The sequence below is a fragment of the Meles meles genome, chromosome 1, assembly GCF_922984935.1.
Source record: "Meles meles chromosome 1, mMelMel3.1 paternal haplotype, whole genome shotgun sequence".
NCBI classification, from domain to species: domain Eukaryota; kingdom Metazoa; phylum Chordata; class Mammalia; order Carnivora; family Mustelidae; genus Meles; species Meles meles.
The window spans coordinates 37,890,843-37,915,602 of record NC_060066.1 but is presented as its reverse complement, the minus strand read 5'-3'; the positions used below and the strand labels follow the sequence as shown (position 1 = coordinate 37,915,602).

General features: G+C 35.0%; 1 protein-coding gene across 1 annotated transcript in view; it reads left to right on the top strand.

The window, feature by feature from the left end:
• Positions 1–24,760, top strand: part of VPS13B (vacuolar protein sorting 13 homolog B) — an 811,037-nt gene that overhangs the window by 501,557 nt on the left and 284,720 nt on the right. The window contains exon 31 of the mRNA XM_045996973.1: positions 23,943–24,146. Coding sequence (XP_045852929.1) covers positions 23,943–24,146 — 204 coding nt within the window. The remainder of the gene's footprint in view (positions 1–23,942; positions 24,147–24,760) is intronic.

Genomic DNA, 24,760 nt, shown 5'->3' with positions numbered 1-24,760 from the left:
TTGTGACCCTGGTGTGGTCCAGGTCATTAAAGTTCTACGTTCCTTAATGTATGGGGTCATTAACTGTACCTAGCAGCATTATTATAATTAAGGATACTGTTTGCTTTTAAATAACTACCTCTCATTTTCATTTAAGTATTTATTTTTCATAATTGGATAATCCTCCTGGGGACTGAGTCCCACGGAAGAGATGATTCAGTGTTAGAAGCTGCCAGTACCAACATCACTATGGATAGCTCTTTACGTTTCCTCGCTTTACCTTGTGTACCTGATTTTTTTTTTTAATTTTTTTAAAGATTTTGTTTATTTATTTGACAGACAGAGATCCCAAGTAGGCAGAGAGGCAGGCAGAGAGAGAGAGGAAGAAGCAGGCTCCCCCCTTGAGCAGAGAGCCGGATGCGGGGCTCGATCCCAGAACCCTGGGATCATGACCTGAGCTGAAGGCAGAGGCTTTAACCCACTGAGCCACCCAGGCGCCCCTGTACCTGGTTTTTAAATCCACATTTGCTTCTCACAGTCTCCCGTGGGCATATAAACTTTTTAAGACGGAAACTGGCCTCATAGTGTCATTTTCCTGGGTGTATGAATCTTAGAGGCAGTAGGAGTAAGTATTGACAGAATCACCATCAGCAATATTATATATCTTTAATGAAACAAAATTGACAATTACACATGTTCTTTATTCTTCTAAGATCACATTTTCTAAAGCAGTGAAGTGCTAACCCACTATAGCTTTAGACTGTTTTGTTTTGTTTTGTTTTAAACATAAATGAGCAGCTGTGGCTGATTATCTCTATGGTAAAGATTTGGTAACAATCTCAACACTCAGCTGTAGAGGACAGGTTAATATATTAACAGTATATCCATGCAGTAAAATTCTAAGCAACCATCATCACAATGAAATATAATTTAGATATATGGTAAGTGAACAAAGGTTTTAAAAAACTACGTGTATAGCATGATCTCACCTACAGACATGTTTACATGTTAATGGAAAATAGCCTAGATTGTTACACACCAGATTGTCAGAGGTGGTTACCTATGATCATTAGTCTATGGCAAGTTGTTTTCCTTCTTTTTACTTATGGACATTTTCTAGATTTTTTAGACTAATTTGAATTCTCTAGTTGCAGTTTTAAAAAGTAGGAAAAATGTTAGTTTTATATTCATTATATCTTTAAGTCTTCAGATAATGTTTTAAGTTTTTAGGGTTGTTTAATTTTTCTGTCTCTTTAGTGTAAAATATATGAAAATATGTTCTTTATTCTTTCATATTTATCTTTTCTATGACATTTATATTTGCTTTTTGGATCTTTTTATACTCTTAGTATAATATCATTAGATCACCTATTAGTTATTAAGCACTCAGCAATGTGCGCGTGTACATTTGTGTGTGTGTGTGTATGTGTTGAGGATTACTTTGTTTATTTGTTTAAGGAACCAGTTTACTCTCTTCCCCTCCTAGGAGTACCTGGATATTTTCAGTTTTTGTCTTTTGTCTCTCTTGCTGAATATATCATTAATACATTAATTTTACTAAGACAATAGGCAGGTACTAGATTCCAAACAAGCCCTTTCTATACTATTGAGACAATAACTTGTCCTTCTCCCTTACATAATTTCTTCAAAAATATTTGTGAGTGCTTTCAATTTACCAGCTATTTGTTAGATGTAAGGATACATACACTGCATCTAAAAAATGTAATAAAAACTTTCACAATCTTCACCTTCATGAAACATAGTTTAGTCACTTTTATAATTATGCTTAAAGTATATTAATTGATTTTGACACATCATTTTCTCTAGGTAAAGAAATATATGGTACATTAATAATATAAAAGAATTCCCTGAATTTTTACATACATGGTATACTAATGTAGCATCTGCATTTATTTCATCTTGTCAGAAAATATTTCACTAGTTTTGTAGATTAAAGTTATTGGAACCATAGTTTAAATAAGTTTCAGATCATGGGTTATGATGTTAATATTTAGGATCAAAATAATCATGCTTATGTTTTAAGTGTAATAGCATACAAAGTAAAAAAGTTACTTTTTAAAATTTTTTATTTAAAATTTTTTTAATAACTAAGACCTTTTATCAGTAATTGTGAACAGTTATTCAATTGGCCTAATAAAGGTGCAATAGTATTCTGCAATTCTTTTTCATTTTTTTCCAAACATGTTAAGATATAGATATACAACACATATAATTTAAAAACATTAAATGAGAATTCTGGATTTTAATCTAATAAAACTGATATAATGAGTGTATGTACATAATTGTTAGAGCAATTGGTAACAGGAAGGATGCTTATAAGCTACTTTAATATTGCCCTCTGTTATTGGAAGCAGCCACTCTTGGTGAAGGAATACTCTCTTTCTTCTTTTTGGCACCCTAAAGCAGAAAACACATCTTCATTTCTATAAACAGTTAAATTTTTAAGGAGTTCTTTATGGTGTTCGCAGAAAGAGGAGATTTGAAAATCATCACCAGTTAAATTGGGAGTCATTCTGTAGCAACTCTTTAACAGCTGTTTGACCTCATTATTTCTCAGTTCATAAATTTTATTTTAAATGATTTTGCCTCAACACACATGCTAAGGTGTGAGAGAAAAACCTTTTTTCCACCACTTTTATATCTCAGTTTTATTGGAAAAATATTTTCTAGCTCTTCCATCAGATTGGGCCATGTCTTTTTCAGAAATAAATTTTTGAATTCGGAGAATTCTTTGGTAAAATAAAATTGTATCTCCTCTAAATCAGTTTCTTTTTTATTCCCTTTGGGAAAGGAAAACTTCTTTGTTTTGATAATTATTTTATAACCCAAATCTGAAAACTACATAATTGCTCTCTGGTCTCACTGTAGTTTTGAGTCCCTGTTTTGAGCTATGCTGTCACTCAGCATTGTCTGTTTCAAGATTTTATTCTTACAATGTCACAGTATAGAATCACAAGTACTAAAGGTTAAATATTTTTTGTCATTATTGTTCTGTTTATAAAAACTGCTAAATTTACATTGTTAGATTGTTTATATGTTGCCTTAATTTTCCGTTTTTCTTTTCTGTTTTAATTAAAGCTTGGAAAATGTCCAGATGTATTGTACTAAGAAACTAAACTGTATATTAATATTATGTATCTGATTTTAAGATTATAAATTAAGATTATTGTTCCCTGGTATCAGTTAAAGCTTATATGAAACTTATTAGCAGAATAAATAGTATGACTTAAATATTTTGGTTAAATAGTTCATATTTTGCTGACTGAAATCAACACTGTATTATTACAGCACATTGAACTCAGTGTACTATTAAGAATAAACCTATCACATTTATTATCTCTATATTTTTATATATCTTGCCATGCTAAGATATTGATGCCCAAAGTAAATAAAAATATCTTTATACTTTAGAAAATAGAATAGGGGAAAAGATTTTTATGTTTTTATTTTCCAGAAAAAGAAAAAGTACTTCCATAATAGGAATCTTGTGTGTTACACTTCCTGAGCAAAATAGTGATTTATTTTCAGCTTCATTAATTCCTGAATGCATGGATACAATACTGTATTTGGAATTCCTATCTATAATAATATATAATAATCTGAATTCAGTTGTTTCAGAAAATCTGAATTGCGTTCAGTGCTAGTTTTAACTGAGATCTTTCTAGAACTTCATCTCATGAGATTAAATTTCTATAGGGAAAGTTTCCAAAAGAATAAAATTTTAATGCCAAGTCTTGGAAAACAGGTAGCATGTTGTCTTGGCACTATGTACGTTTATTATTGGCAGAACTATCCTTAGAATATCCTTGTTGCAACTTTACTATTTAGAATCACAGAGTTTATATCCATGTAATTAATCAGGTCTTGATTATAGATGTTAGGTAAGGGAGGTTTTTTTCAAGAAGTCTTTTGGGGCTATGGTAACCAGAGAAATCTCCATGGAGGAGTTAGAAGTAGGAGTTAGCAAATATGCCAGAGGATAAGAACGGGGTCAAAGAAGGAAGGCAGATACATTTAGAGACATGAGCAGTCTTGTTGTATCAGAGGACTGGTTACAGGGGTGTAATGAGAGAGGGGTGGGGAAAAGTGATGTTGATCAGATTGTAAAAGCATTGAATTCCTGGTTAAGGAATTTGTGCTTCATTGCCTGGGTGAATGGGGAGATACTGAGTATTTCTGACCAGGTTTGCACTGTTTTTAGAGGATTAAACACAGTGCCAGCCATATAATAAGTATTTGAAGTGTACAGATTCTGCTATGAGACTGCCAAGATTCAAGTTTCAGCTTTCACTCACTAAGAGAATGTCCTTGGTCTACATAAGATACTGGCTGCCTAAAATTTCTAATCTGCACTGCAGGGATAATACTACCTACCGTATAGGATTTTTATGAGGGTTAAATAAATTAATACATGCAAAGCATCTGAATTTGACTGACACATAGTGTTCAGAAATATTTACTGAATACTTACATGTATTAGCTGCTATAATTATTATTATGAATATTTTTAAATAATTACTTAATCTGGCTGTTCCATATTGATTAAATTGGAGAAAGGATTGCACCTTTAGTCTTTATACAAAGTTAAGTGAAATCTCAATGACAAACTAAGAAATTGTAATTTTTTATATACCACAAAAAAAAAACCATAGCTTATCCAACCTATTCAGATGGTTTATATAACTTTGAAGTTCCCAGATAATTTCCAGTTTGTAGTTTAAGCCCTGTTTAATACTAACATTTCATAGCATTTTATAGTTTACAGAGTACTTTCACACATTTTATCTCCTTTGCTTTTCACTTCAATCCTAGGCACTCCTTCATATTGTTACTCATATTTCACAAGAGGAAATGAAGCTCATGGTTGCCCCAAAATCATACAGCTCTTAACCACTACATTGTAATTCTGCTTGCCCCCCTCCTTTTTTAAAATTCAAGGTTAATTAAACAGTTATGTTTCAGGTGTGTACAGTTCTATACATTACTCAGTGCTCATCACCATAAGTTCACTCCTTAATCCCGTTCACCTATTTCACCCATCCCCTTACCCAGTTCCCCTCCGGCTAACCCCAGATTGTTCTCTATATTTAAAGTGTCTGTTTTTTCACTTGTCTCTTTTTTTCTTTATTTTATTTCTTAATTTTCACAGAGGAGTGAAATCATATGGTATTTGTCTTTTTCTGACTGACTGACTTCACTTAGCATTATACCCTTTGGGTCCACCCATGTTGCTGCAAATGGCAAGATTTCATTTTTGTATGACTGAGTAATATTCCATATATATGGAATACCACATCTTCTTATGTAAACCGCATCTTCTTTATCCATCTGTCAGTGGACATTTTGGTTGCTTCACTATCTTGGCTTTTGTAAATAATGCTGCAAGAGGGGTACATATATCTTTTCAAATTAGTATTTGTATTGTACTGGTAAATACCCAGTAGTAGAATTACTGGATCATATGGTAATTCTATTCTTGAATTTTTAGGAACCTCCATACTGTTTTCCACAGTGGCTGCCCCAGTTCTGCATTCCCACCAATAGTGCAAGAAGATCCCCCTTTCTCCACATCTTTGCCAACACTCATTAGTTCTTGTGTTTTTGATTTTAGCCATTCTGACATGTATGAGGTGATATGTCATTGGGGTTTTGATTTGCATTCCCTAATAGTGATGGTGAGCATCTTTTCATGTGTTTGTTGGTCATCTCTGTCTTGTTTTGGAAATACGTCTGTGCAGTTGTCCATTTTTTCTTAATTGGGGTATTTGTTTTTTGAGTGTTGAGTTGTTTAAGTTCTTAATATAGTTTGAATATTAACCCTTTATCAAATATATTATTTGCAAATATCTTCCCCCATTCAGTAGATTGCCTTTTTGTTTTGTTGATGATTTCTTTTACTATGTAAAAGTTTATTTTGATGTAGTCCCAATGATTTAATTTTGCTTTTAACATTTAAACATTTAAAGAAGAGTTAACACCTGTTCTTCTCAAAGTATTCCAAAAATAGAAAACAAAGAAAAGCTTCCAAATTCATTCTACAAGCCGAGAATTACCCTGACACCAAAATCAGATAAAGACTGTACAAAAAAACAAAAACTATAGGCCAATATCTCAGATGAACAGAGGTGCAAAAATCCTCAACAAAATATTAGCAAACCACATCCACCACTACACTAAAAAAAAAATCATTAACCACAATCAGGTGAGATTTATTACAGAGATGCAAGAGTGGTTTAATATTTACAAATCAAGCAATATGATACATCATATTAACATGAGAAAGGATAAAAAATACATGATCATCTCGATGGATGCAGAAAAAAACAAAGTATAACATTCATTCATGATAAAAACTCTCAACAAAGTAGTTTAAAGGAAACATACCTCAATATAATAAAGGCCGTATATGAAAAACCCACAGCTAACATTGTACTCAATGGTGGAAAACTGAGACTTTTTCCTCTAAGATCAGCAATAAGACAAAGAATACCACTCACCACTTTATCCAACTTAGTATTAGAAATCCTAGCCACAGCATTCAGACAAGGAAAGCAAAGAAGTAAAAGGCATCCAGACTGGTAAGGAAGAAGCAAAACTGTTACTATCCATAGATGGCATGATAATGTGTATAGAAAACCCTGGAGAGTCCACCAGAAAACAACTAGAACTGATAAATGAATTTAGTATAGTTGCTGGTTACAAAATTATTACATAGAAATCTCTTACATTTGTACATAGAGTAATGATCAAGCAGAAAGAAAAATTAAGAAAATAATCCCACTTATAATTGCACCAAAAGAATGAAATACCTGAAAATAAACTTAACTAAGGAGGTGAAAGACCTGTACTCCAGAAAATATAAACCACTGATGAAAGAAGTTAACGATGATACAAACGGAAAGATATTCCATGCTCATGGAATGGGAGAACCAATATTGTTGAAATGTCCACACTACCCAAAGCAATCTATAGATTTAATGTGATCGCTATCAAAATACCAAAGCATTTTCACAGAACTAGAACAAATAATCCTAAAACTTATATGTAACCCCAGAAGACCTGAATAACCAAGGCAATCTTAAGACCAAAGCTGGAAGTGTCATAATCCCAGATTTCAAGATCTATTACAAATCTGTAATAATCAAAATACTATTCTTTAGCCTTTTTATTGAAGCAACTATGTCAGAAAAATATACAAAATAAGAAAATATGTTGGATACCCACTACCTACCGCTGTTCTGCACCTTGCTTTTTTTCTTTTTTTAACTCTACGTTTATTCATGTTAAGACTTAACACTCAGATATTCCTAATTTCATTCATGGATTTTTACTTCTTCTTAATTGTCCATTGCATCAGTATGCCAGGTGTTTTTTCTTTCCTCTAATAATGAACATTGAAGTTTTCAGTTTTTCTCTATCACATACAGTGATGAATATTCTTCAGTATCCTCCTTGTATACATATATAATATTTTCTTTTGAGTGGTGCTTTACAAAAGAACTTGCTGTGATTGTGGAAATATTCCTATCTGCTCTAATACAGTAGCCACTAGCTGAGTGTGACTATTGAGTGCTTGAACTGTGATGGCTACAACTAAGGAACTAAATTTTTAAAATTGTGTTGAATTTTAATTGACTTAATTTTCAATAGACACATGCAGCTAGTGGCTATTGTATTGTAAAGCTTGGGCTCTGGGGTGTACACCTAGGAGTGGAATTGCTAAGTCCTAGGTTAGGCATAGCTTCAGTGCTATGAGGAGGTACTACCAAATCATTCTTCAAAGTGGATTATGTCAGGCTTACCTTTCCAGTAGTTCAATGTGAGTTACCATTGCTCTACATTCTGATAGAAACACTTAACATTAATACTGGTTTTGTGTTTGTTTTGTTTTGTTTTTTATTAGTACTGTTATATTAGACACTACAAACAACTACAAACTACAAACTAGACATTACTTTGACATAGTAAAAGACATTCTACTATGTCTTAGGACTAGAAGTGAGTGGAAGGCCCTTAGGTAAAAACATTTGCTCCTTACAATTAGAGGTAGCACTTCAAAGCTGTGATGCCCTGGTATGATTAGATGCATAGATATGTACCCTCTAATATATGGTGATGAAAGGGTAGTACTCTGCCAGACGATAGGGAAAATATACCAAACTGTTAAATCAAACGTGAAACTATGTACCAGTTACTGACTAGAAGATTGTTGTTTGGTACCTTTCCTTAAACCATCTTTATTCTGATTATTTTGCATTTTGAACTCTTCATATTTTTAAGATCATGTATTAAGAGATTTCTCAGACTATTAATGCATTTTTTAAATATTTTATTTATTTGACAGAGAGAAATCACAACTAGGCAGAGAGGCAGACAGAGAGAGAGGAGGAAGCAGGCTCCCCGCAGAGCAGAGAACCCGATGCGGGGGCTCGATCCCAGGACCCCGGGATCATGACCTGAGCCGAAGGCAGAGGCTTTAACCCACTGAGCCACCCAGGCGCCCCTATTAATGCATTTTTTAAAAAGCTACTATTTTCCTTTATAAGTAGAGTGTTACTTAATATTTATTTTACATAAATTTGAGAATCTTGACTCCTGGTCTCCAATTTTGTAATAAATATTGGTCTGAAGCAGCTCAAATAATATGGCAACTTTTTTTTAAAGCAGTGATTTGTTATATGCCAGGTCTAAAGGCTCCCTCCCCTGTCAGATGTCTTATTGTAAATCTGCTCTAGTCTATAGTCTTGGAAATATTCTTTATTAATTTGAAGTCTCTTAGTTTTTCTTCCATCTCTATACATTTATTTTTAAAAAGTATAATCCTGTGTTTTATTTTGTTTTTTTTTTTTTTTTCTGTGTTTTATTTTGAAAAACAATTCTGTTGTTAAGTATAGAAAAGTCTGAATTTATAATCAGAAAGTGTGGCTTCCAGTTTGGACTCTGCCTTTACCCAGCCTCCTTACCTAAATCATCAGCATCTGTAAAATGAAGTCACGTATCACATCCTGTGGGTGGTGATTAGAGGTAAATGGAAATGGCTTTGTTAGGAATTGTATTAAAGATTTCCCAAGCAACTTAATATGAGGACTATGCTACATGTAGTCCAACTAATTCAGCTGTAGTTGCTTTTTTAGAAATATTTTTATAAGGCTAAAGGTTTTTTTCCTTATTACAGAAGATATTTATAAACGTAGTAAGAACTTGCTTTTCCTGTCTAATAATGTACTATGAACATTTCTCTGTGTCATTAGTCTTTCAAAGCTTTGTTTTTAATTATTTACCAGTGTGATTAAATGCTGCAGTTATTGCTAAAAAATCATTAGTGAAGATTTTGAATAAATGGAAGCCAATTATGAATCCTGATTTAAATGATTTTTGAAAGGAAGTCTGTTTTTGTAAACATAATTTTAAGAGTAGGAGATGATGGATTAATAAAGAAAGAGGAAATGTTAAAATGGTAGGAGAATTTTATAGAAAGTTTCAAATAGGTTACTCGAATTGGATTTAGAAATAAATAGGGAACCCATTAACTACCAAGACCAATTATTTTGAGTAAACAAAATGAAAAAAATTGGATAAAGATTTGAAGAATATTTGAATGAAAAAGGATGTTAACAGTTGCAATAAAGGATGTTAACACACAGTTCATGATTTATATAATAGGAGTTGATTTGCAGCTATGGTAGATATTATAGAAGAATCATAAATCAGGAATCTTGCCAGAGATATGTTGTAGAAACATTGGAAGCAAGTAGGAGGTCTGTCTCTTTAATAAAGACACATTATAAATTTCATCTATTTAGTCTATTATCATCTTTCGAAGCCTAGAGAGATGAAATTTAAATAAACCTGAAGAATGCAGGATTTTACTACATTTACAATTAATTTTTCAAAGTCACCTATGTGGGAATTATAGCAAAATATACTGCTGAGTAAGACCATTCTAGGTTCTAATACATAAATGAGGTTAACTTTTATGGCAGGTACTTGGATATTTTGAAAATCTGTGAGGATTTTATATAAACACACCTGTAGTATAATATTGTAACATTCTAAAAAAAAGAACTTTGATCTCATGTTGTCAAGGAATTATTGCATATTATTTAAAATACAATTGAAATTCAGAAATTCAAATAAATTTATTCTAAAATTTAGTGTTTAAAAATTAATGTAAGAATAGTAGGTAAGAATTACACTACTTTGTTAGTGTAATAAGGAAGAGTTTGCCTAATCCTCTGAAACTTTATAGTGTATGCATGGTATGTGTTATGCTATTTAAAAATTAAAAGGCTGCAATGACATTTAACAATGGTTTTGATATTTCTTTTCTTTCTCATAAGCCAGCCTACCTCTTCTAGGCTTTCTTATGTTGTTTTGTGTTTTTTTTGGTGAAGTGTTGTCAAGCAATCTCTTTCACATCCTGTATTTGTAGAGTTGGCTGTTTGAACCTATATATGGAATTTTGCATTTGTTCCTCTTAAATTTTATCTTATTAGTTTTGACTCTGTTCCAGTATTTTGAGATATAGTATTATATATATTTGTCATTTGAAAATTTGATAAGGCTGATTTATATGACTTCATTAAAATTAATGCTAAAAGCTATTGAATTGAGCCAAATCCTCTGTCATGTTATTAGGAACTTGACTCCAAATAGTTATTATTTGGATTGGTAATAAGCCAACTCTAAATCCATTTTACTGTATTTTCATCAAGTCCATATTTCTCCAATATATTTTTAAAAGTATTTAAACTTAGTCATCCATCCATCTTTATAACATTAAGTTATAATAGTGATGTTATAATAGTGATGTTGTTTTCTCAGTGTTATCATTAAACCAAAAAAGAGTAGGTTTGACCTGATTTATTCTTAGTTAATTCAAACAACTATTAATATAGATCACTTTATATCCTTGCATGCTCAAAAACCTTCTGATAAATGAATAATCAATGTTACTAAAGATCAGTAACATAGGGGTAGCTGGGTGGCTCATTTGGTTAAGCATCCAACTCTCAATTTCAGCTCAGGTCATGTTCTCAGGGTCATGGGATTGAGTTCCATATCAGGCTGCATGCTCAACAGGGAGCCTGCTTGAGATTCTCTCTCTCCCTTTCCCCCTTCTCCCGTGCTCTCTTTCTCTCTCTCTTTCCTTCTTAAATAAATCGTCTTTAAAAAATAGATCAGTAACAGGGGCGCCTGGGTGGCTCAGTGGATTAAGCCGCTGCCTTCAGCTCAGGTCATGATCTCAGGGTCCTGGGATAGAGCCCCGCATCGGGCTCTCTGCTCCGCAGGGAGCCTGCTTCTTCCTCCCTCTCTGCCTGCCTCTCTGCCTACTTGTGATCTCTCTCTCTGTCAAATAAATAAATAAAATCTTTAAAAAAAAAATAGATCAGTAACATAATTAGTTTACAAAATTGAAGTAGCATATTCATTTCTCCATGTTGTAGTGTGTCTGTCAGTAATTTCTCTGAGATCACATAAGGGTTCTTTGATCACATCAACAAATTTTTCAATGCAGTACATGTTCAGTTAATTCATTTCTTTGGAATATATTTCTGATGTGATGGGAATTGTTTGGGATAGTTTGATATACTTTTTTTTTTTAATATACTAATAATATTTATTTTTTTTTTCAGCGTAACAGTATTCATTCTTTTTGCACAACACCCAGTGCTCCATGCAAAACGTGCCCTCCCCATCATCCACCACCTGTTCCCCCAACCTCCCACCCCTGACCCTTCAAAACCCTCAGGTTGTTTTTCAGAGTCCATAGTCTCTTATGGTTCGCCTCCCCTCCCCACTTTGACCATACATTGTACCCTGTATCTTCTTACATTGCCTTGTAAATATATACCCCATTTATAACACTTGTGAGCAAAAGAGGACTTACCAGCTCAGGTCTGACTGCTAAAGGGAAAAACAAACAAACAAACAAACAAAAAAACTTCAAAGCTCATATTTTCCTTAAAATAAAATGTGAAAATCTAGCTTCTTACTTTCTTAACCAGTGAGGATATTTTGAGAAACCTTCAGAAAGAGGTATTCTGTATATTAATGAAATTGCCTATAATTTACCCATAAAAAAAGAGAACTGGTAAATACTGCTGTCATATCATTATTACTGTACACTCCATTTTGTGGATTTGTGTACATGATCATTTAATTTTGTACAACTGAAAAAAGGTGAGTTTTATTATTGCCCCATCATAAAACTATTTGTTGAAGTAGAATTTATTTATTTAAAAGTTTGTATTAATTAAAAATGAATTTTAGTTTCTGGGGTTTTTTATTTTTTATTTTTTATTTATTTCTTCTCAGTGTAACAGAATTCATTGTTTATGCACCACACACAGTGCTCCATGCAATGTGTGCCCTCCATAATACCCACCACCTGTTCCCCCAAGCTCCCACCCCCGACCCTTCAAAACCCTCAGATTGCTTTTCAGAGTCCACAATCAACTAGAAGAACATGTGACTCTTGATCTTGGCCTTCGAAGTTCAAGCCCTTTGTTGAGTGCAGAGATTACTTAAAAGTAAAATCTTACAAAATAAAAAATAAAAGTCATGTTCTTAATATAGTTTATACTGTGCTTTCTTTGACCATGGAACTCTAGTTAGTGGTAGCCAACTGTTTTTCAAATGTATGCCATTCATCATAAAATGGATGGGTCAGAAAATGTAAGGGGATCCTAGGAAACCTATCTCCTTATTGGAGATACAGTTGAGAAGTACATATAATGGCATTTTTTTAAAATTTATTTATTTATTTTTATTTGCTTATTTACAGCATAACAGTGTTCATTGTTTTGGCATCACACCCAGTGCTCCATGCAGTACGTGCCCTCCCTATTACCCACCACCTGGTTCCTCAACCTCCCACCCCATATAATGGCATTTTTGAATCAGTCATGCTACTGAATATATATAAAACATAAAATCTGAAGATGGAGCCCTCGAAGTCACTAATATTGAAGGGGCAAACATAAAAAAAGAATCCAGTAAAGGAAATTAGAGGACAGTTGAGGGAGTGTGGAAGTACACAAGTTCATGGAAGAAAATTTTAATAATGAGAAAGATTGTTATAATAATAACTTCCAATATATATTAATCATTTACTCTGTGTCAGGTATTACTTGGCATGAAGGAGCTCATTTGACTTCACTTTTCAGATAATTAAAATGAAGCGCAGTAAATTTAATTTGCTCAAAGGTACTCAATGGTAGGTGGCAGAGCTCGAATCATCCATCCCGGCAGGCTAAGTGTGCAGTCTGTGCTCTTCACCAGTGTGCTCTGCTGCCATTTTGAATTGTCAAATACCCAGAAAATACAGGTGAGTTAATGACTAGAAGTCATCCACTGGATCCGATAATTAGAAAATCAGTTGGGGATCTTTTCTAGGAAAATTTCAGAGGAGAAGGAGGGGTGATACCTGATTGTTCTTGGTTAGAAAAAATAAATTGTGAGGAAATAGAAATACTGAGAGAAAGATAGGTTTCTGGTTAAAAGGGACTGTGAGAGAAACGGTGCTAGCCAGAGAGGGTGCAGGGTCTTAGGGAGAGCCTCTCTCTCTTCCAAGGAGACTAACTTCAACATAATTTGTCTGAAGGTTCAAGATACAGGAGAGAAAAAGAAAAAAGTGATTGCTTACAGTCCTCAAGAGAAATAAAGAAGAGTATTTATTCAACTTGATATATTAAAAGCCTACTATGTGTCAAGGCTTGTGGCAAAGTACATGGAAGTGAGAAAATAGACACTGACCCAGCTTTCAAGGGTGAAGTGAATTAGCAGAGACAACTCTGTGAAGGAAGCAGGACAAGTATTAATTTATCTGGTTTATAAAAGAAATAGCCTTGGATTTACTGGTTCTTGTCCTTGCTCCTTTCACTTCAGATACTAGACTTACGATGTTCCAGGTCAAAGAAGTGATGCTCTCAGTATTAGAATTTGGTTTTTAAGTCAATAAAAATGCTAGTTTGCATTCAAACAAACAAACAAGGGAGAAGGCATATTCCTCAGTCCCGGTCCAGACCTGCTGAATCAGAATTTCTGCAGGTGGGAACTTAACATTTTTAACAAGCTCTCAGGTCATTCTTCTGCCCTGTGAGGACAAGAACCCCTGCCATTGGTCATGGAAATCAGCAGTAGTCCTCAGCCCGGTCAACTATTTATATCCCCTACACTGTATACTCTCAAAATTACTGTCGCTATAGATACTTGGTGATAAAAATGCAGATTAATTTAATTGAATCAATGCATATAAATTTTACTTCTTTTTACATTCCTATTTTCTGGCTTGTTTAATGTTTTGTAGATCTCAACTGAGCTGTAAGTAATGAATTGTATTTCTTCACAGTGAGCTCGAAAGATATGCCTATTCAGCAGTGAGCAGTATAAATGGTTCAACATGAGCTGTTCCTTATGTAAACATACAAAAGGCCTGACCCAGACTAAATCAATTTAAAAAGGAAAACATTAAAGCTATGTTTCCTGTTATATACTTAAAGTCTTCTTTGGTTCCTTATGATTATATTATTGACCAACTATTGCAGACTTTAGTTTATCCTCCTACACCACCTGCTGAATGGTTCAAATGGTATGGGAGATGAGTTTCGGAAGGGCAAAGCAATTACAATTATAACTCCTACATTTTAGCCAATAAAGCAGCTTTTTGTGTTAAGGGCAAGGAAGTTATGGGCATCTTAACTCACCCCCTTTCCTGATTTGAATTGCTAAAAGGTCTTAAAGACTGTAATAAGGATAAAGAGCATAGTTCATAGAGCTTTTTAGAGGTATGTGAATTTAAGACAAAATTTTATTCTATTTATGATATCAAACATTTCTAGGAAAAAACTTAATTAGGAAGTAATACAATATAAGCTTCTCTTAAAAAGGTATTTTCCTGTATTTTCTCCCAGCTTTATTGAGATAAATTGAGAAATAAAAATTGTATATGTTTAAGGTGTACAAAGTGATCATTTGATATGTGTATAGTTTGAAATTATTACCACAATCAAGCTAATTAAACACAGCCATCATTTTACAGTTACCTTTTTTTATGAAACTTAAGATCTTCTCTTACTGTATACCATTAACTATCATCTCTATGCTGTACACTAGATCCCCAAAACTACTTATTCATCTTATAAGTCTGTATGTATATTGGCTTCTTCCAGTTTTATTGAGAAATAATTGACATACATCACGGTAAGATGTACAGAATGATGGTTTGATTTACATTGTGAACTAATTAAGACCATAGATTCAGCTAATATCAATCTTTTCATATAGAAACAATAAAAAGATAAGGAGTAAAGGGGAAAAGATTTCTCCTTGTAATGAGAACTCCTAGGATTTACTCTCTTACAGCTTTCGTGTAGATCATATAGCAGTGTTAGCTATAGTTATCATTGTACATTACATCCCTAGCACTGATACGTGTTAGAACTGGAAGTTTGTACCTTTCGACCATGTTTCTCCAATTTCCCCTTCCTATCCCTAGCTCCTGATAACCAAAGTCTGATTTCTTTCTCTGATCTCTCTCATTTGTTTCCATTGCACGTATAAGTGAAGATCACACAGTATTTGTTTTTCTCTGACTCACTAGCATAATGTCTTCAAGGTCCATCCAGGTTGTTACAAATGATTTCTTTGTGTGTGTGTGTTTATGGCGGAATACTGTTGTGTTGCGTGTGTGTGTGTCACATCTTTATCCATCCATCCACTGGTGGACACTAGGGATGTTAGTTTTATTTTGTAAGGTAGATATTATTAATATTAGGCATCCTGACCCTCACTAAAGCCACAAAGCTCTTTTCCTCTGATGAGTTTTCTAATAAAGTACCATTTTATTAAAATCCCTTGCTCTGATGATTTTGCAGTTGTTTGTTATGCTGTGAAAATGCAGTGCACTAAATCAAAGCTCTCTTAATTAAAGTGTCTTTTTGTTTTTGGCTTTGAAGTAAAATTGTTTTTCACTTCTAACTGGCTATTTTTAAATTAAAAGTCATTTGCTTAGGGAATATCACATTTTAAAAGTTGTAAAATGATTTCTAGCATTTGAAAAAATGAAAATTAAAATTATCTTCAAATTGTGACTATATGTATTTATACCTTTAAAAAAGATCTAGTTAAATACATCTTTCATAAGACATCTTCCTCTCAGAGTGCTTAATAGGAGTTAACATATGGTATTTGAATGAAAACATTTTGAATGGTTTTTTTAAATTTAGTATTGAAAAATAAAGTACTTTGAATGTCCAAAATGAGCATCTTATACTTTAAAAAAAAAAGATCAGTGAGTGTTTCAAGTTGAGAAAAAATAAAAAATAAAAAACAAGTACTTTGTGGAAAATGAAGTAAATCAGTGTGCCACTGTGTGTTTTCTGATTTTAAAGAATTGAAAGTAAGTCATATGGATCATGTAATTAGAAAAATTAGATTTTATTATCTAAGTCTGAAAAAAATTACCCTGTATTTATTTCTATCAGAGAAAACTCAAACCAAACTTACAAAGTTTGTGCATAAGAGCTAATTCTTTAAAATATATTTCATCTTTATATTAACCTAAGCTAATAAGCCAAATGGCCTACCTATATTATTTGTAACAGTGATTTAAATTTTATATTTGGGAAAATGTACAATAATACATTCTTTCCTGGCTTTGATATCTCAAGAGATTAAGAAATTGTTGAAGAAAATCTGTTTTTTAAACAGTTTTAAAGAACCGTTTCCTGTCTTAGAAAGTTGGGGGTTTATTACAAACTAACCCAGAACGCTATTAAAATGTTTTTAGATTGATGAAACAGAACTAATTAGAACACTTGGGTAGGGGGTGCCTGGGTGGCTCAGTCATTAAGCGTTTACCTTTCGGCTCAGGTCATGATCCCAGAGTCCTGGGATCGAGCCCCACATCGGGCTCCCTGCTCAGCTCATCAGGAGGCCTGCTGCTTCCTCTCCCACTCCCCCTGCTTGTGTTCCCTCTCTTGCTGTGTCTCTCTCTGTCAAATAAATAAATAAAATCTTAAAGAAGAAAAAAAAAATACCTTAGGTAGAATTCACTCAGTTTGATTAATTCAATGGAAGGTCAGTGCTGCTGTTTGCTTTAGGCTTTTGTTTTTTTCAGAATCCGAATGTGTACTTTATCCAGTGAGTCTTTCTTCCTCTCACTTTCTAATTATTTCACTGTTATTTAATATTTTATACAGAGGCTGAAGAGAGAATCAAAGTAGGATGATGTTTTTTTTCCTAATAGTCACTGAGGTTTTTATGATGTGTCAAGTTCTGTGCTGGGCTCCTTATCATACTTAGTTCTTAAAATAAGACAGAAACTCAGATCTTTCTCTAGTCTTGACTACTGTGCTAATACATAATTTCTGTAACCTTTTTGGCAGAGGAGAAAATACCAATTTGCTAAGCAAGCATGACCTGTGGGCCACACCCCTCCACCCCCAAAGTCTCGGCCTGGTGCTGTTCTCGGATGCTTTCTGATGGGCCTGTCTGACTTGAAGCCTCACTAGTCTGTGACTTTACTTTCTTCCATACTTCTCTCCACACCAATGGTTCAGAACATTTTCAAGTTTTCTGGCTATACTGCTCTCTCATACCTCTGGACCTTTGAACCTCTTGTTTCCTCTGTCTGAAATAATTTTTTTTTTTAATTTTTTTCATTACATGGAATGAGGTTTGGCTGTTTTGAACTCCCTTAAGCACTGCTTCCTCTTTCCAGGGTCCCTTAGATCTGGATCCCATTTTTGTGCTTCCAGTTGCATTCTATACCTAACCTTTTATAGCATTAACTCTTTTCGCTATTCCCTGTAAATCCCCAGGGAGACTGTAAGCTGTATTAGGGCAGAGACCACAGAGGGATCTAGCATCCCTAGGGCCTGTCACAGGGCCTGGCATGCAATGCTCACTAAATACTCTCTGAATGAGGGAATGCAAGTTTGCTTAGTGGCCTTTGAGATAGGAAGATAGAGTTGACAGTCTTGAGTAAGGAACGGAATAGTGAAGTATGTGGTTGCTTTTCACTAGTTATTACATGACCAGCAGTTTTAACTGTCAGGATATAGTTTTAAAGTAGTCATTTTTACATAGAAAAAGAACTTATGAAAGGAGAAAGTAGCATTATATGTGGTGGAAGAAATGAGAGGGCAACTGTTATATTCATCCCATGGTGAAAAGGATAAGAAATATCTTTAGGGACAGTGATAAATTAGATAAGAGTTTTTTTTCCACAATAAGTTGTAAAATCTTTGTTACTAGAAATCTTTCTAATATCCTCTTATCTGTTTAGTCTCTGCAGCATCATAGTTGTAGTTTTTTAAATTGCAAATTTAGTTTCTTAGGCCTTCTGTCTTTAGCTCTTTTTTTTTTTTTCTCTAGACTACTGGAGGTTTCTCTATTTTAGGCTTTGTTGATCCTTCCCTGTCTTTTTTATTTCATTGATTTCTTCTTTCCTTCCCTCTATTTTTTTTTTCTTTTTTAGTTTATTCTACCTTTTAATGTGTAGCTCATTACTTTGGAGTTTTACCAACATCCCCCACCCACCAGAGTTGTACATAGTTACAACTGATAGACTATGGTGACACATCATAATCATGCCGAGTCCCTGGTTTCCATGAGGTTTCACTCTTGGCATTACACATTGTGTAGATTTGGACAGATAAATGACATATGACACATATCCATAATTACAGTAACATACAAAGTATTTTCACTGCCCTACACTGAGCACCTTTTCATTTCCCTGTTGGCCATTTGTATGTCTTTGGAAAAATGTTTATTTCAGATCCTTTTCCCGTTTTAAAAATTGGTTGTGTTTTTGCTACTAAGTTGTAGGAGTTCCTTGTGTATTGGGAATATAACTCCTTACCAGATATAGGGTTTGCAAAATTTTCTATTTCAGAGGTTGTCTTTTCATCTTGTTGATACTTTTCTTTGATGAGTAGAAGCTTTTTATTTTGATGTACTCCCACTTATTTATTTTTGCTTTTGTTGCCTTTTGCTTTTGGGGTCAAAACCAAGAAATCATTGCCAAGACTGATGCCAAGGAGCTTACCCCCTATGTTTTCTTCTGAGAGTTTTGTCATTTCAAGTCTTGCCTAACCTCCTGCATAACTGTAGTACAATATCAAAACCAGGAAGTTGACATCAGTACAGTCCACAGCTGTATTCAGATTCAGCGGTTCTCTGGGTTCTCCTTTTGTTTATGTGTGTATAGCTCTGTGCAGTTTTATCACATGTAGATTCTTGTAACCACTCCTGCAATCAAGATCCTGAACTGCTCTATCACTAAGAGGCTCCCCAGGAGGGCTGTTTTTAATTCACACTTTCACCACGTATGTAGCCCTCTGTGACCCCAGCTTTATATGTAGGATCTGCAATTAAGTTGATTCATCATCTTGGGTGGGCCTTGAGCTTTATCTCCCATGCAGTTATCAGAGCAGAAAATCAATGTCTGCAGGATTCAGCAGAAAACCTAAGAGCAAAAGCTGGCTTTGGCAGGTGCTTATTTATTAGTTTTCCTGGTTTCGCTTTGGGAGGGGTTGGCGGGGTCGGCGGGGTGGTGGGGGGGTACTTTGAAGTTTCTGTTTTCCTGTGCCAGCTCTAAGATGTGTTTAAAAAGGTGCTATGGTGAGTGCTGTGAAGTGTGTAAACCTGGCAATTCACAGACCTGTACCCCTGGGGATAAAAATACATTATATGTTTATTAAAAAATAAAATGATATTATTGCACCTAAAAAAAAGGTAACTTCAAATTTTTGTCAATTATTCTAGTTGTTTCAGTCAGAAGGTACATTCAGGGTTTCTGATATGCCGTATTTTAGAAGCAAGTGACCCTGGAAATACTAAACCTTTATCATTTTCATTATGGTTTTCATAATTAGAAGAGTGACCTTTGTTTTATTCTTGGTGCCTGTGCATCTATGATTAGTTGGTGATTAGATATCTTATTCATTCAGAACCACTTAAGATGCTATTCAGAAATGATCATTACATTTATAATAGACCTCTTTATGAATAACTTCTAGTCATATATTTTATTTATCTCTGTATTTAGTTATTGAAATAACTAAGCACAGAGAAGTTAAATAATGTCTTCATGCTCATGATCATTGGGAAAAGTCTGAGGGTAAAGCTCACGTGAATCTTTCACTTATCCTGTTTTTCTACAACTCAGATTTAAATGGTTTTACAATTAGCTTTTAAGTTGGACTTATATACCCAAATATAAATTTTACTGAACTTTCAAATCAGGTTAAAATGGCAGATATATTCTCCCCTTTTGTATAAAATCAAATAAAATCTCCAACCCTGATTCTTAAAAAGTTTGGAATTTTATTTTTTTAAATATTTCATTTATTTATTTGACAGAGCAGGAGAGCACAAGTAGGGGGAGCAGCAGAGAGGGAGAAGCAGGCTCCCAGCTGAGGAGAGAGCCCCATGTGGGACTCGATCCCCGGACCCTGGGATCATGACCTGAGCGGAAGGAGCTGCTTAACCGACTAAGCCGCCAGGTGCCCCCAAAGTTTGGAATTTTAAAATTAGCATACTTAGAAGTATCTGACTGTTGCTCATGATACAAAACTATTTGCATAGGAAAGAAGAACCTGTGGGAAGTCATGTTCTCCACGGGTAGATAGGAGAAATATAGCTCAATTTAAACTAAGAAAAAAATGTGGGATATTTCAAGCCTACACGGAAAACTCTGATATGAAACTCAGTGTTTTGTGGTTTTAATCTTGTGATTATACAACATCCATGTGCCAAGGGAAATAGACTGATGTTGATGCTGGGCTGAGTTACTTTGTCTTTTAATATAGCACTGACTGTATTTCATAACATACTTTTTCTAGAAGGATTCTTAAAATATTTTAGTTCACCTTAAAAATATGTTTAGGGAATTTATTTAAAGTGTAGGAAGCATTGGCTAGTTTAAAATAAGGAAATGTAACTTTTGCATGGGGATTAACTGCCCAAGATGTTTACTGTATATCTGAATTCATGTGCACCTGAATCAAAAGTTTGCTGTTTAAAAACTGTTTTCTTACTGCTATGGACATAATAGGTTCTCCATTTGAGATTTGTCAAGATTTGTGTCTGTTCAAATCAGTGAACTGAAACAGCATTTACTGATAGCTTGATAGGAGAGTTAGTTCTTGACTTCAAGAAATGTATGATATATTGGGAAAAACTGACATGTCATTGTGATGTTATTGTACTTTTAGTATAGAGGAACCCCAGGAGCACAGATTTGAGAGAGATGAGTTTGGAGAAAGGTTGGTCAGGAAAGGCTTCATAGAAAGTGAAGTCTGAGGTGGGCCTTTAAGCAGAATTATACCAATATTAAGGTAAAACAAGAACATTGTACCAAAATGGGGTTATTCTAAATGTTACGCCCTCCCATCTCTACCCTCATGCTTTCTTTTTTCTTTTACTATCATTAGGACAAATTGAAAAGGTTCATATCCCATTTTGTGGGCTGTATTTCTTTTTTAAGATTTTATTTATTTGACAGAGAGAGACACAGCGAGAGAGGGAACACAAGCAGGGGGAGTGAGAGAGGGAGAAGCCAGCTTCACGCAGAGCAGGGAGCCCAATTCGGGGCTCGATCCCAGGACTCTGGGACCATGACCTGGGCCGAAGGCAGACACTTCACCGACTGAGCCACCCAGCCACCCAGGCACCCAGGCACCCAGGCTGTATTTCTAATGTAATTATTTGCTTCAAGTAAAATTTTAGGCTTTGCTTTAAGTAAAATTTTAGGCTATTTTTCTTTGCATCCCCGTTCCTAGATTGCAGTTCTTCTAAGTTAGAAAAGAGAAGGAAAACAACAAGTTGAGCTCTTAACTTTAGAAATGGGAATTCTTCTCTGGCTTCTGCTATGGTTTCTAGACAAATGCCTGTTTGTTTCCCTGTTCTCTAATTCTCTCTGATATCACCCTACCTGAACTGCCTGCTCATTCAGTTCCAGTTCTTTCCCAACCCCTTTCTTCACTTGAATTCATTAGCCTCAGCTGGTACCTTGTCTGGCACAGTAGAACCTTGCCTGGCCCAACAGATGCTGTCTCCATTCCCCAGCAGCTGGCCTAGACACCTGCCATCTTGAGTCGCTGCAGTTACCCACCTTCCATCAGTATTTGACCAGCCTTCGGGGACATGGTCTGACCCACACTGCTTAACTTAGCCACAGCACAGTCTTAATTGGAACCTTACCTGTTTTTGTCGTTTTCAGAACAGGACCCATGCTTCCTTCTCCCCACCCCACCCCCATCAATTAATTTCTTTAGTGTTCAGTTGATGTAATTAATTTAATTGTATTTTTTTCAAATAGCTGCAGTTGTAGGTTTTTTTTTTTTAGTACTTGTACTAGTGAAGTTATTTTTAGTCTCTATATCATTGTGTTCATTGAAACTTTCATAGGGGCCTAATATTATTTTCCTTTTGATGACTCACTTTAAAACATTTGTGAACCAACAAAACTAAATGTTCCCAAACTCATGCAAATATAGGTTTATCTGGCCTCCAAACCCTGAACCCAGTTCTTTTCTTCCTGCCATATTTCTTTGCTATTTTCATTCTAAAACCCTCACGAAAAATGTAATAATTTACTTCCTCTAATTTAGCTTTATGCCACTGATGATTTTATTTCTTTGTTTAGCATTGGGTCCAGTAAGGTCCAAGTTTCAACTCTGTATGGGCCAATAATCCTCACTGTGTGTCTCCACCTGGAAACAGTGTAGTTTTCTCAACAGTTCAGTCTGTGTGGCAACTGGGTTGTATAAAGAACCAAGGGCTTTATACACAATGGAATACTATGCAGCCATCAAAAGAAATGAAATCTTGCCATTTGCGACGACGTGGATGGAACTAGAGCGTATCATGCTTAGTGAAATAAGTCAATCGGAGAAAGACAACTATCATATGATCTCCCTGATATGAGGACATGGAGAAGCATCATGGGGGGTTAGGGGGATAGGAGAAGAATAAATGAAACAAGATGGGATTGGGAGGGAGACAAACCATAAATGACTCTTAATCTCACAAAACAAACTGGGGGTTGCTGGGGGGAGGTGGGATTGGGAGAGGGGGAGGGGGCTATGGACATTGGGGAGGGTATGTGCTATCGTGAGTGCTGTGAAGTGTGTAAACCTGGCGATTCACAGACCTGTACCCCTGGGGATAAAAATACATGTTTATTTAAAAAAAAAAAATTTGGAAGGGGAGGCGAACCATAAGAGACTATTGACTCTGAAAAACAACCTGAGGGTATTGAAGGGTCAGGGGTGGGAGGTTGGGGGAACAGGTGGTGGGTAATGGGGAGGGCACGTTTTGCATGGAGCACTGGGTGTTGTGCAAAAACAATGAATACTGTTACGCTGAAAAAATAAATAAAATGGAAAAAAAAAAAAAAGAACCAAGGGCAAGGGTTAGGGAAGTGCAGTAGATTGACAAAGTTCTGTCTCTTTCCTCAGGAGACATGAAAGGCCTGAAGAAGGTAGATGATTAGCATTGGAAAGAAGACTGGGTTTTGAGTCAGAAAGCCTGGGTCTAAGTTGTGGTTTTGTCACAAACTACCTCAGTACCTTTGCCTAAGTCTTTCAACCTCTCCGAATTATTTTCTCTTTAGTAAAAATGGTGATAAAAATAGAGCCTCCACAGCAGCTCAAGAACCGAAATCATGGATGTAAAAGTACTTAGAAAAACAGTACATTGCTGGGAACAATGTAAAAAATCATTGTAGGGTTGATTACTGTACATAAGTTTAGGGTACATTTTCAAGTAATCCTACTGGTTACTTCCTAAAACCTGCCTCGGAGATTTGATTAACTCAATGAGTCCATCAATAATCCAAAGGAAGAAAAAATGGTAATGATATTATGTTAGTGCACAAAATAAACAGAATATTTTATGTGTTTACGTTTTTTTCATTGCCTTTACAGGAGAGCTTTGAACTTGGGAATTCTTCGAGACCCTGGATCAGAACTTGAAGACAGACAATACCAAATAGACCTGCAGTCCATCAATATTGGTACTGCACAGTGGGATCAACTAAAACCAGAGAAGGAAAGTGGCACAGGAGGGGTGCTAACTGAGAGTGAAAGAAACTCTCAAAACCCAGCCCTTGAGTGGAATATGGCCAGCAGGTAGGAAATTATTAAACATTCTACACTTTCTACTGTTTCATTGCCAGAACAACGGTTGGTGATACAGTCTTCAGCATGCCCAACCTAAGTGTTGGGGTACCACTTCTGCATTAATGATTTTGCTTGGAAATCTTCTGGTCCTACCAACTGTTACACTGTACCTATTACAAATTTAAGGTTATGTCAGCATTTTTTTTTTTTAAAGCTTGCTATTTGATGCAAGTTTCCACTTCAGGCTAATGATACATTCACATTTTCCCTTGAAATTCACTGTATTCAAGGTCAGATTATTTTTTCTAAGTTTCTCCTTTCTGTTTATGATGATAAGAGGAGAAAAGTAACAAAACCTGTGGGTTGCTTTTATTTTTTAGTCCACTCTAACGTAAAGTACCTATATTTACAGAGAACATTTTTAAAGGAATTAGTCCCAAACGAGAGCAATGTAGAGCTCTTGCCCTCTCACCCAGGCTTCTCGTGGTTTCTCATCAGAGTTAGGTAGAACTGTTTGCTAGAACAAAGATACTAGGCATTAAAAGTGCTTTTGTAGGGGTGCCTGGGTGGCTCAGTTGTTTAAGCAACTACCTTCAGCTCAGGTCATGATCCTGGAGTCCTGG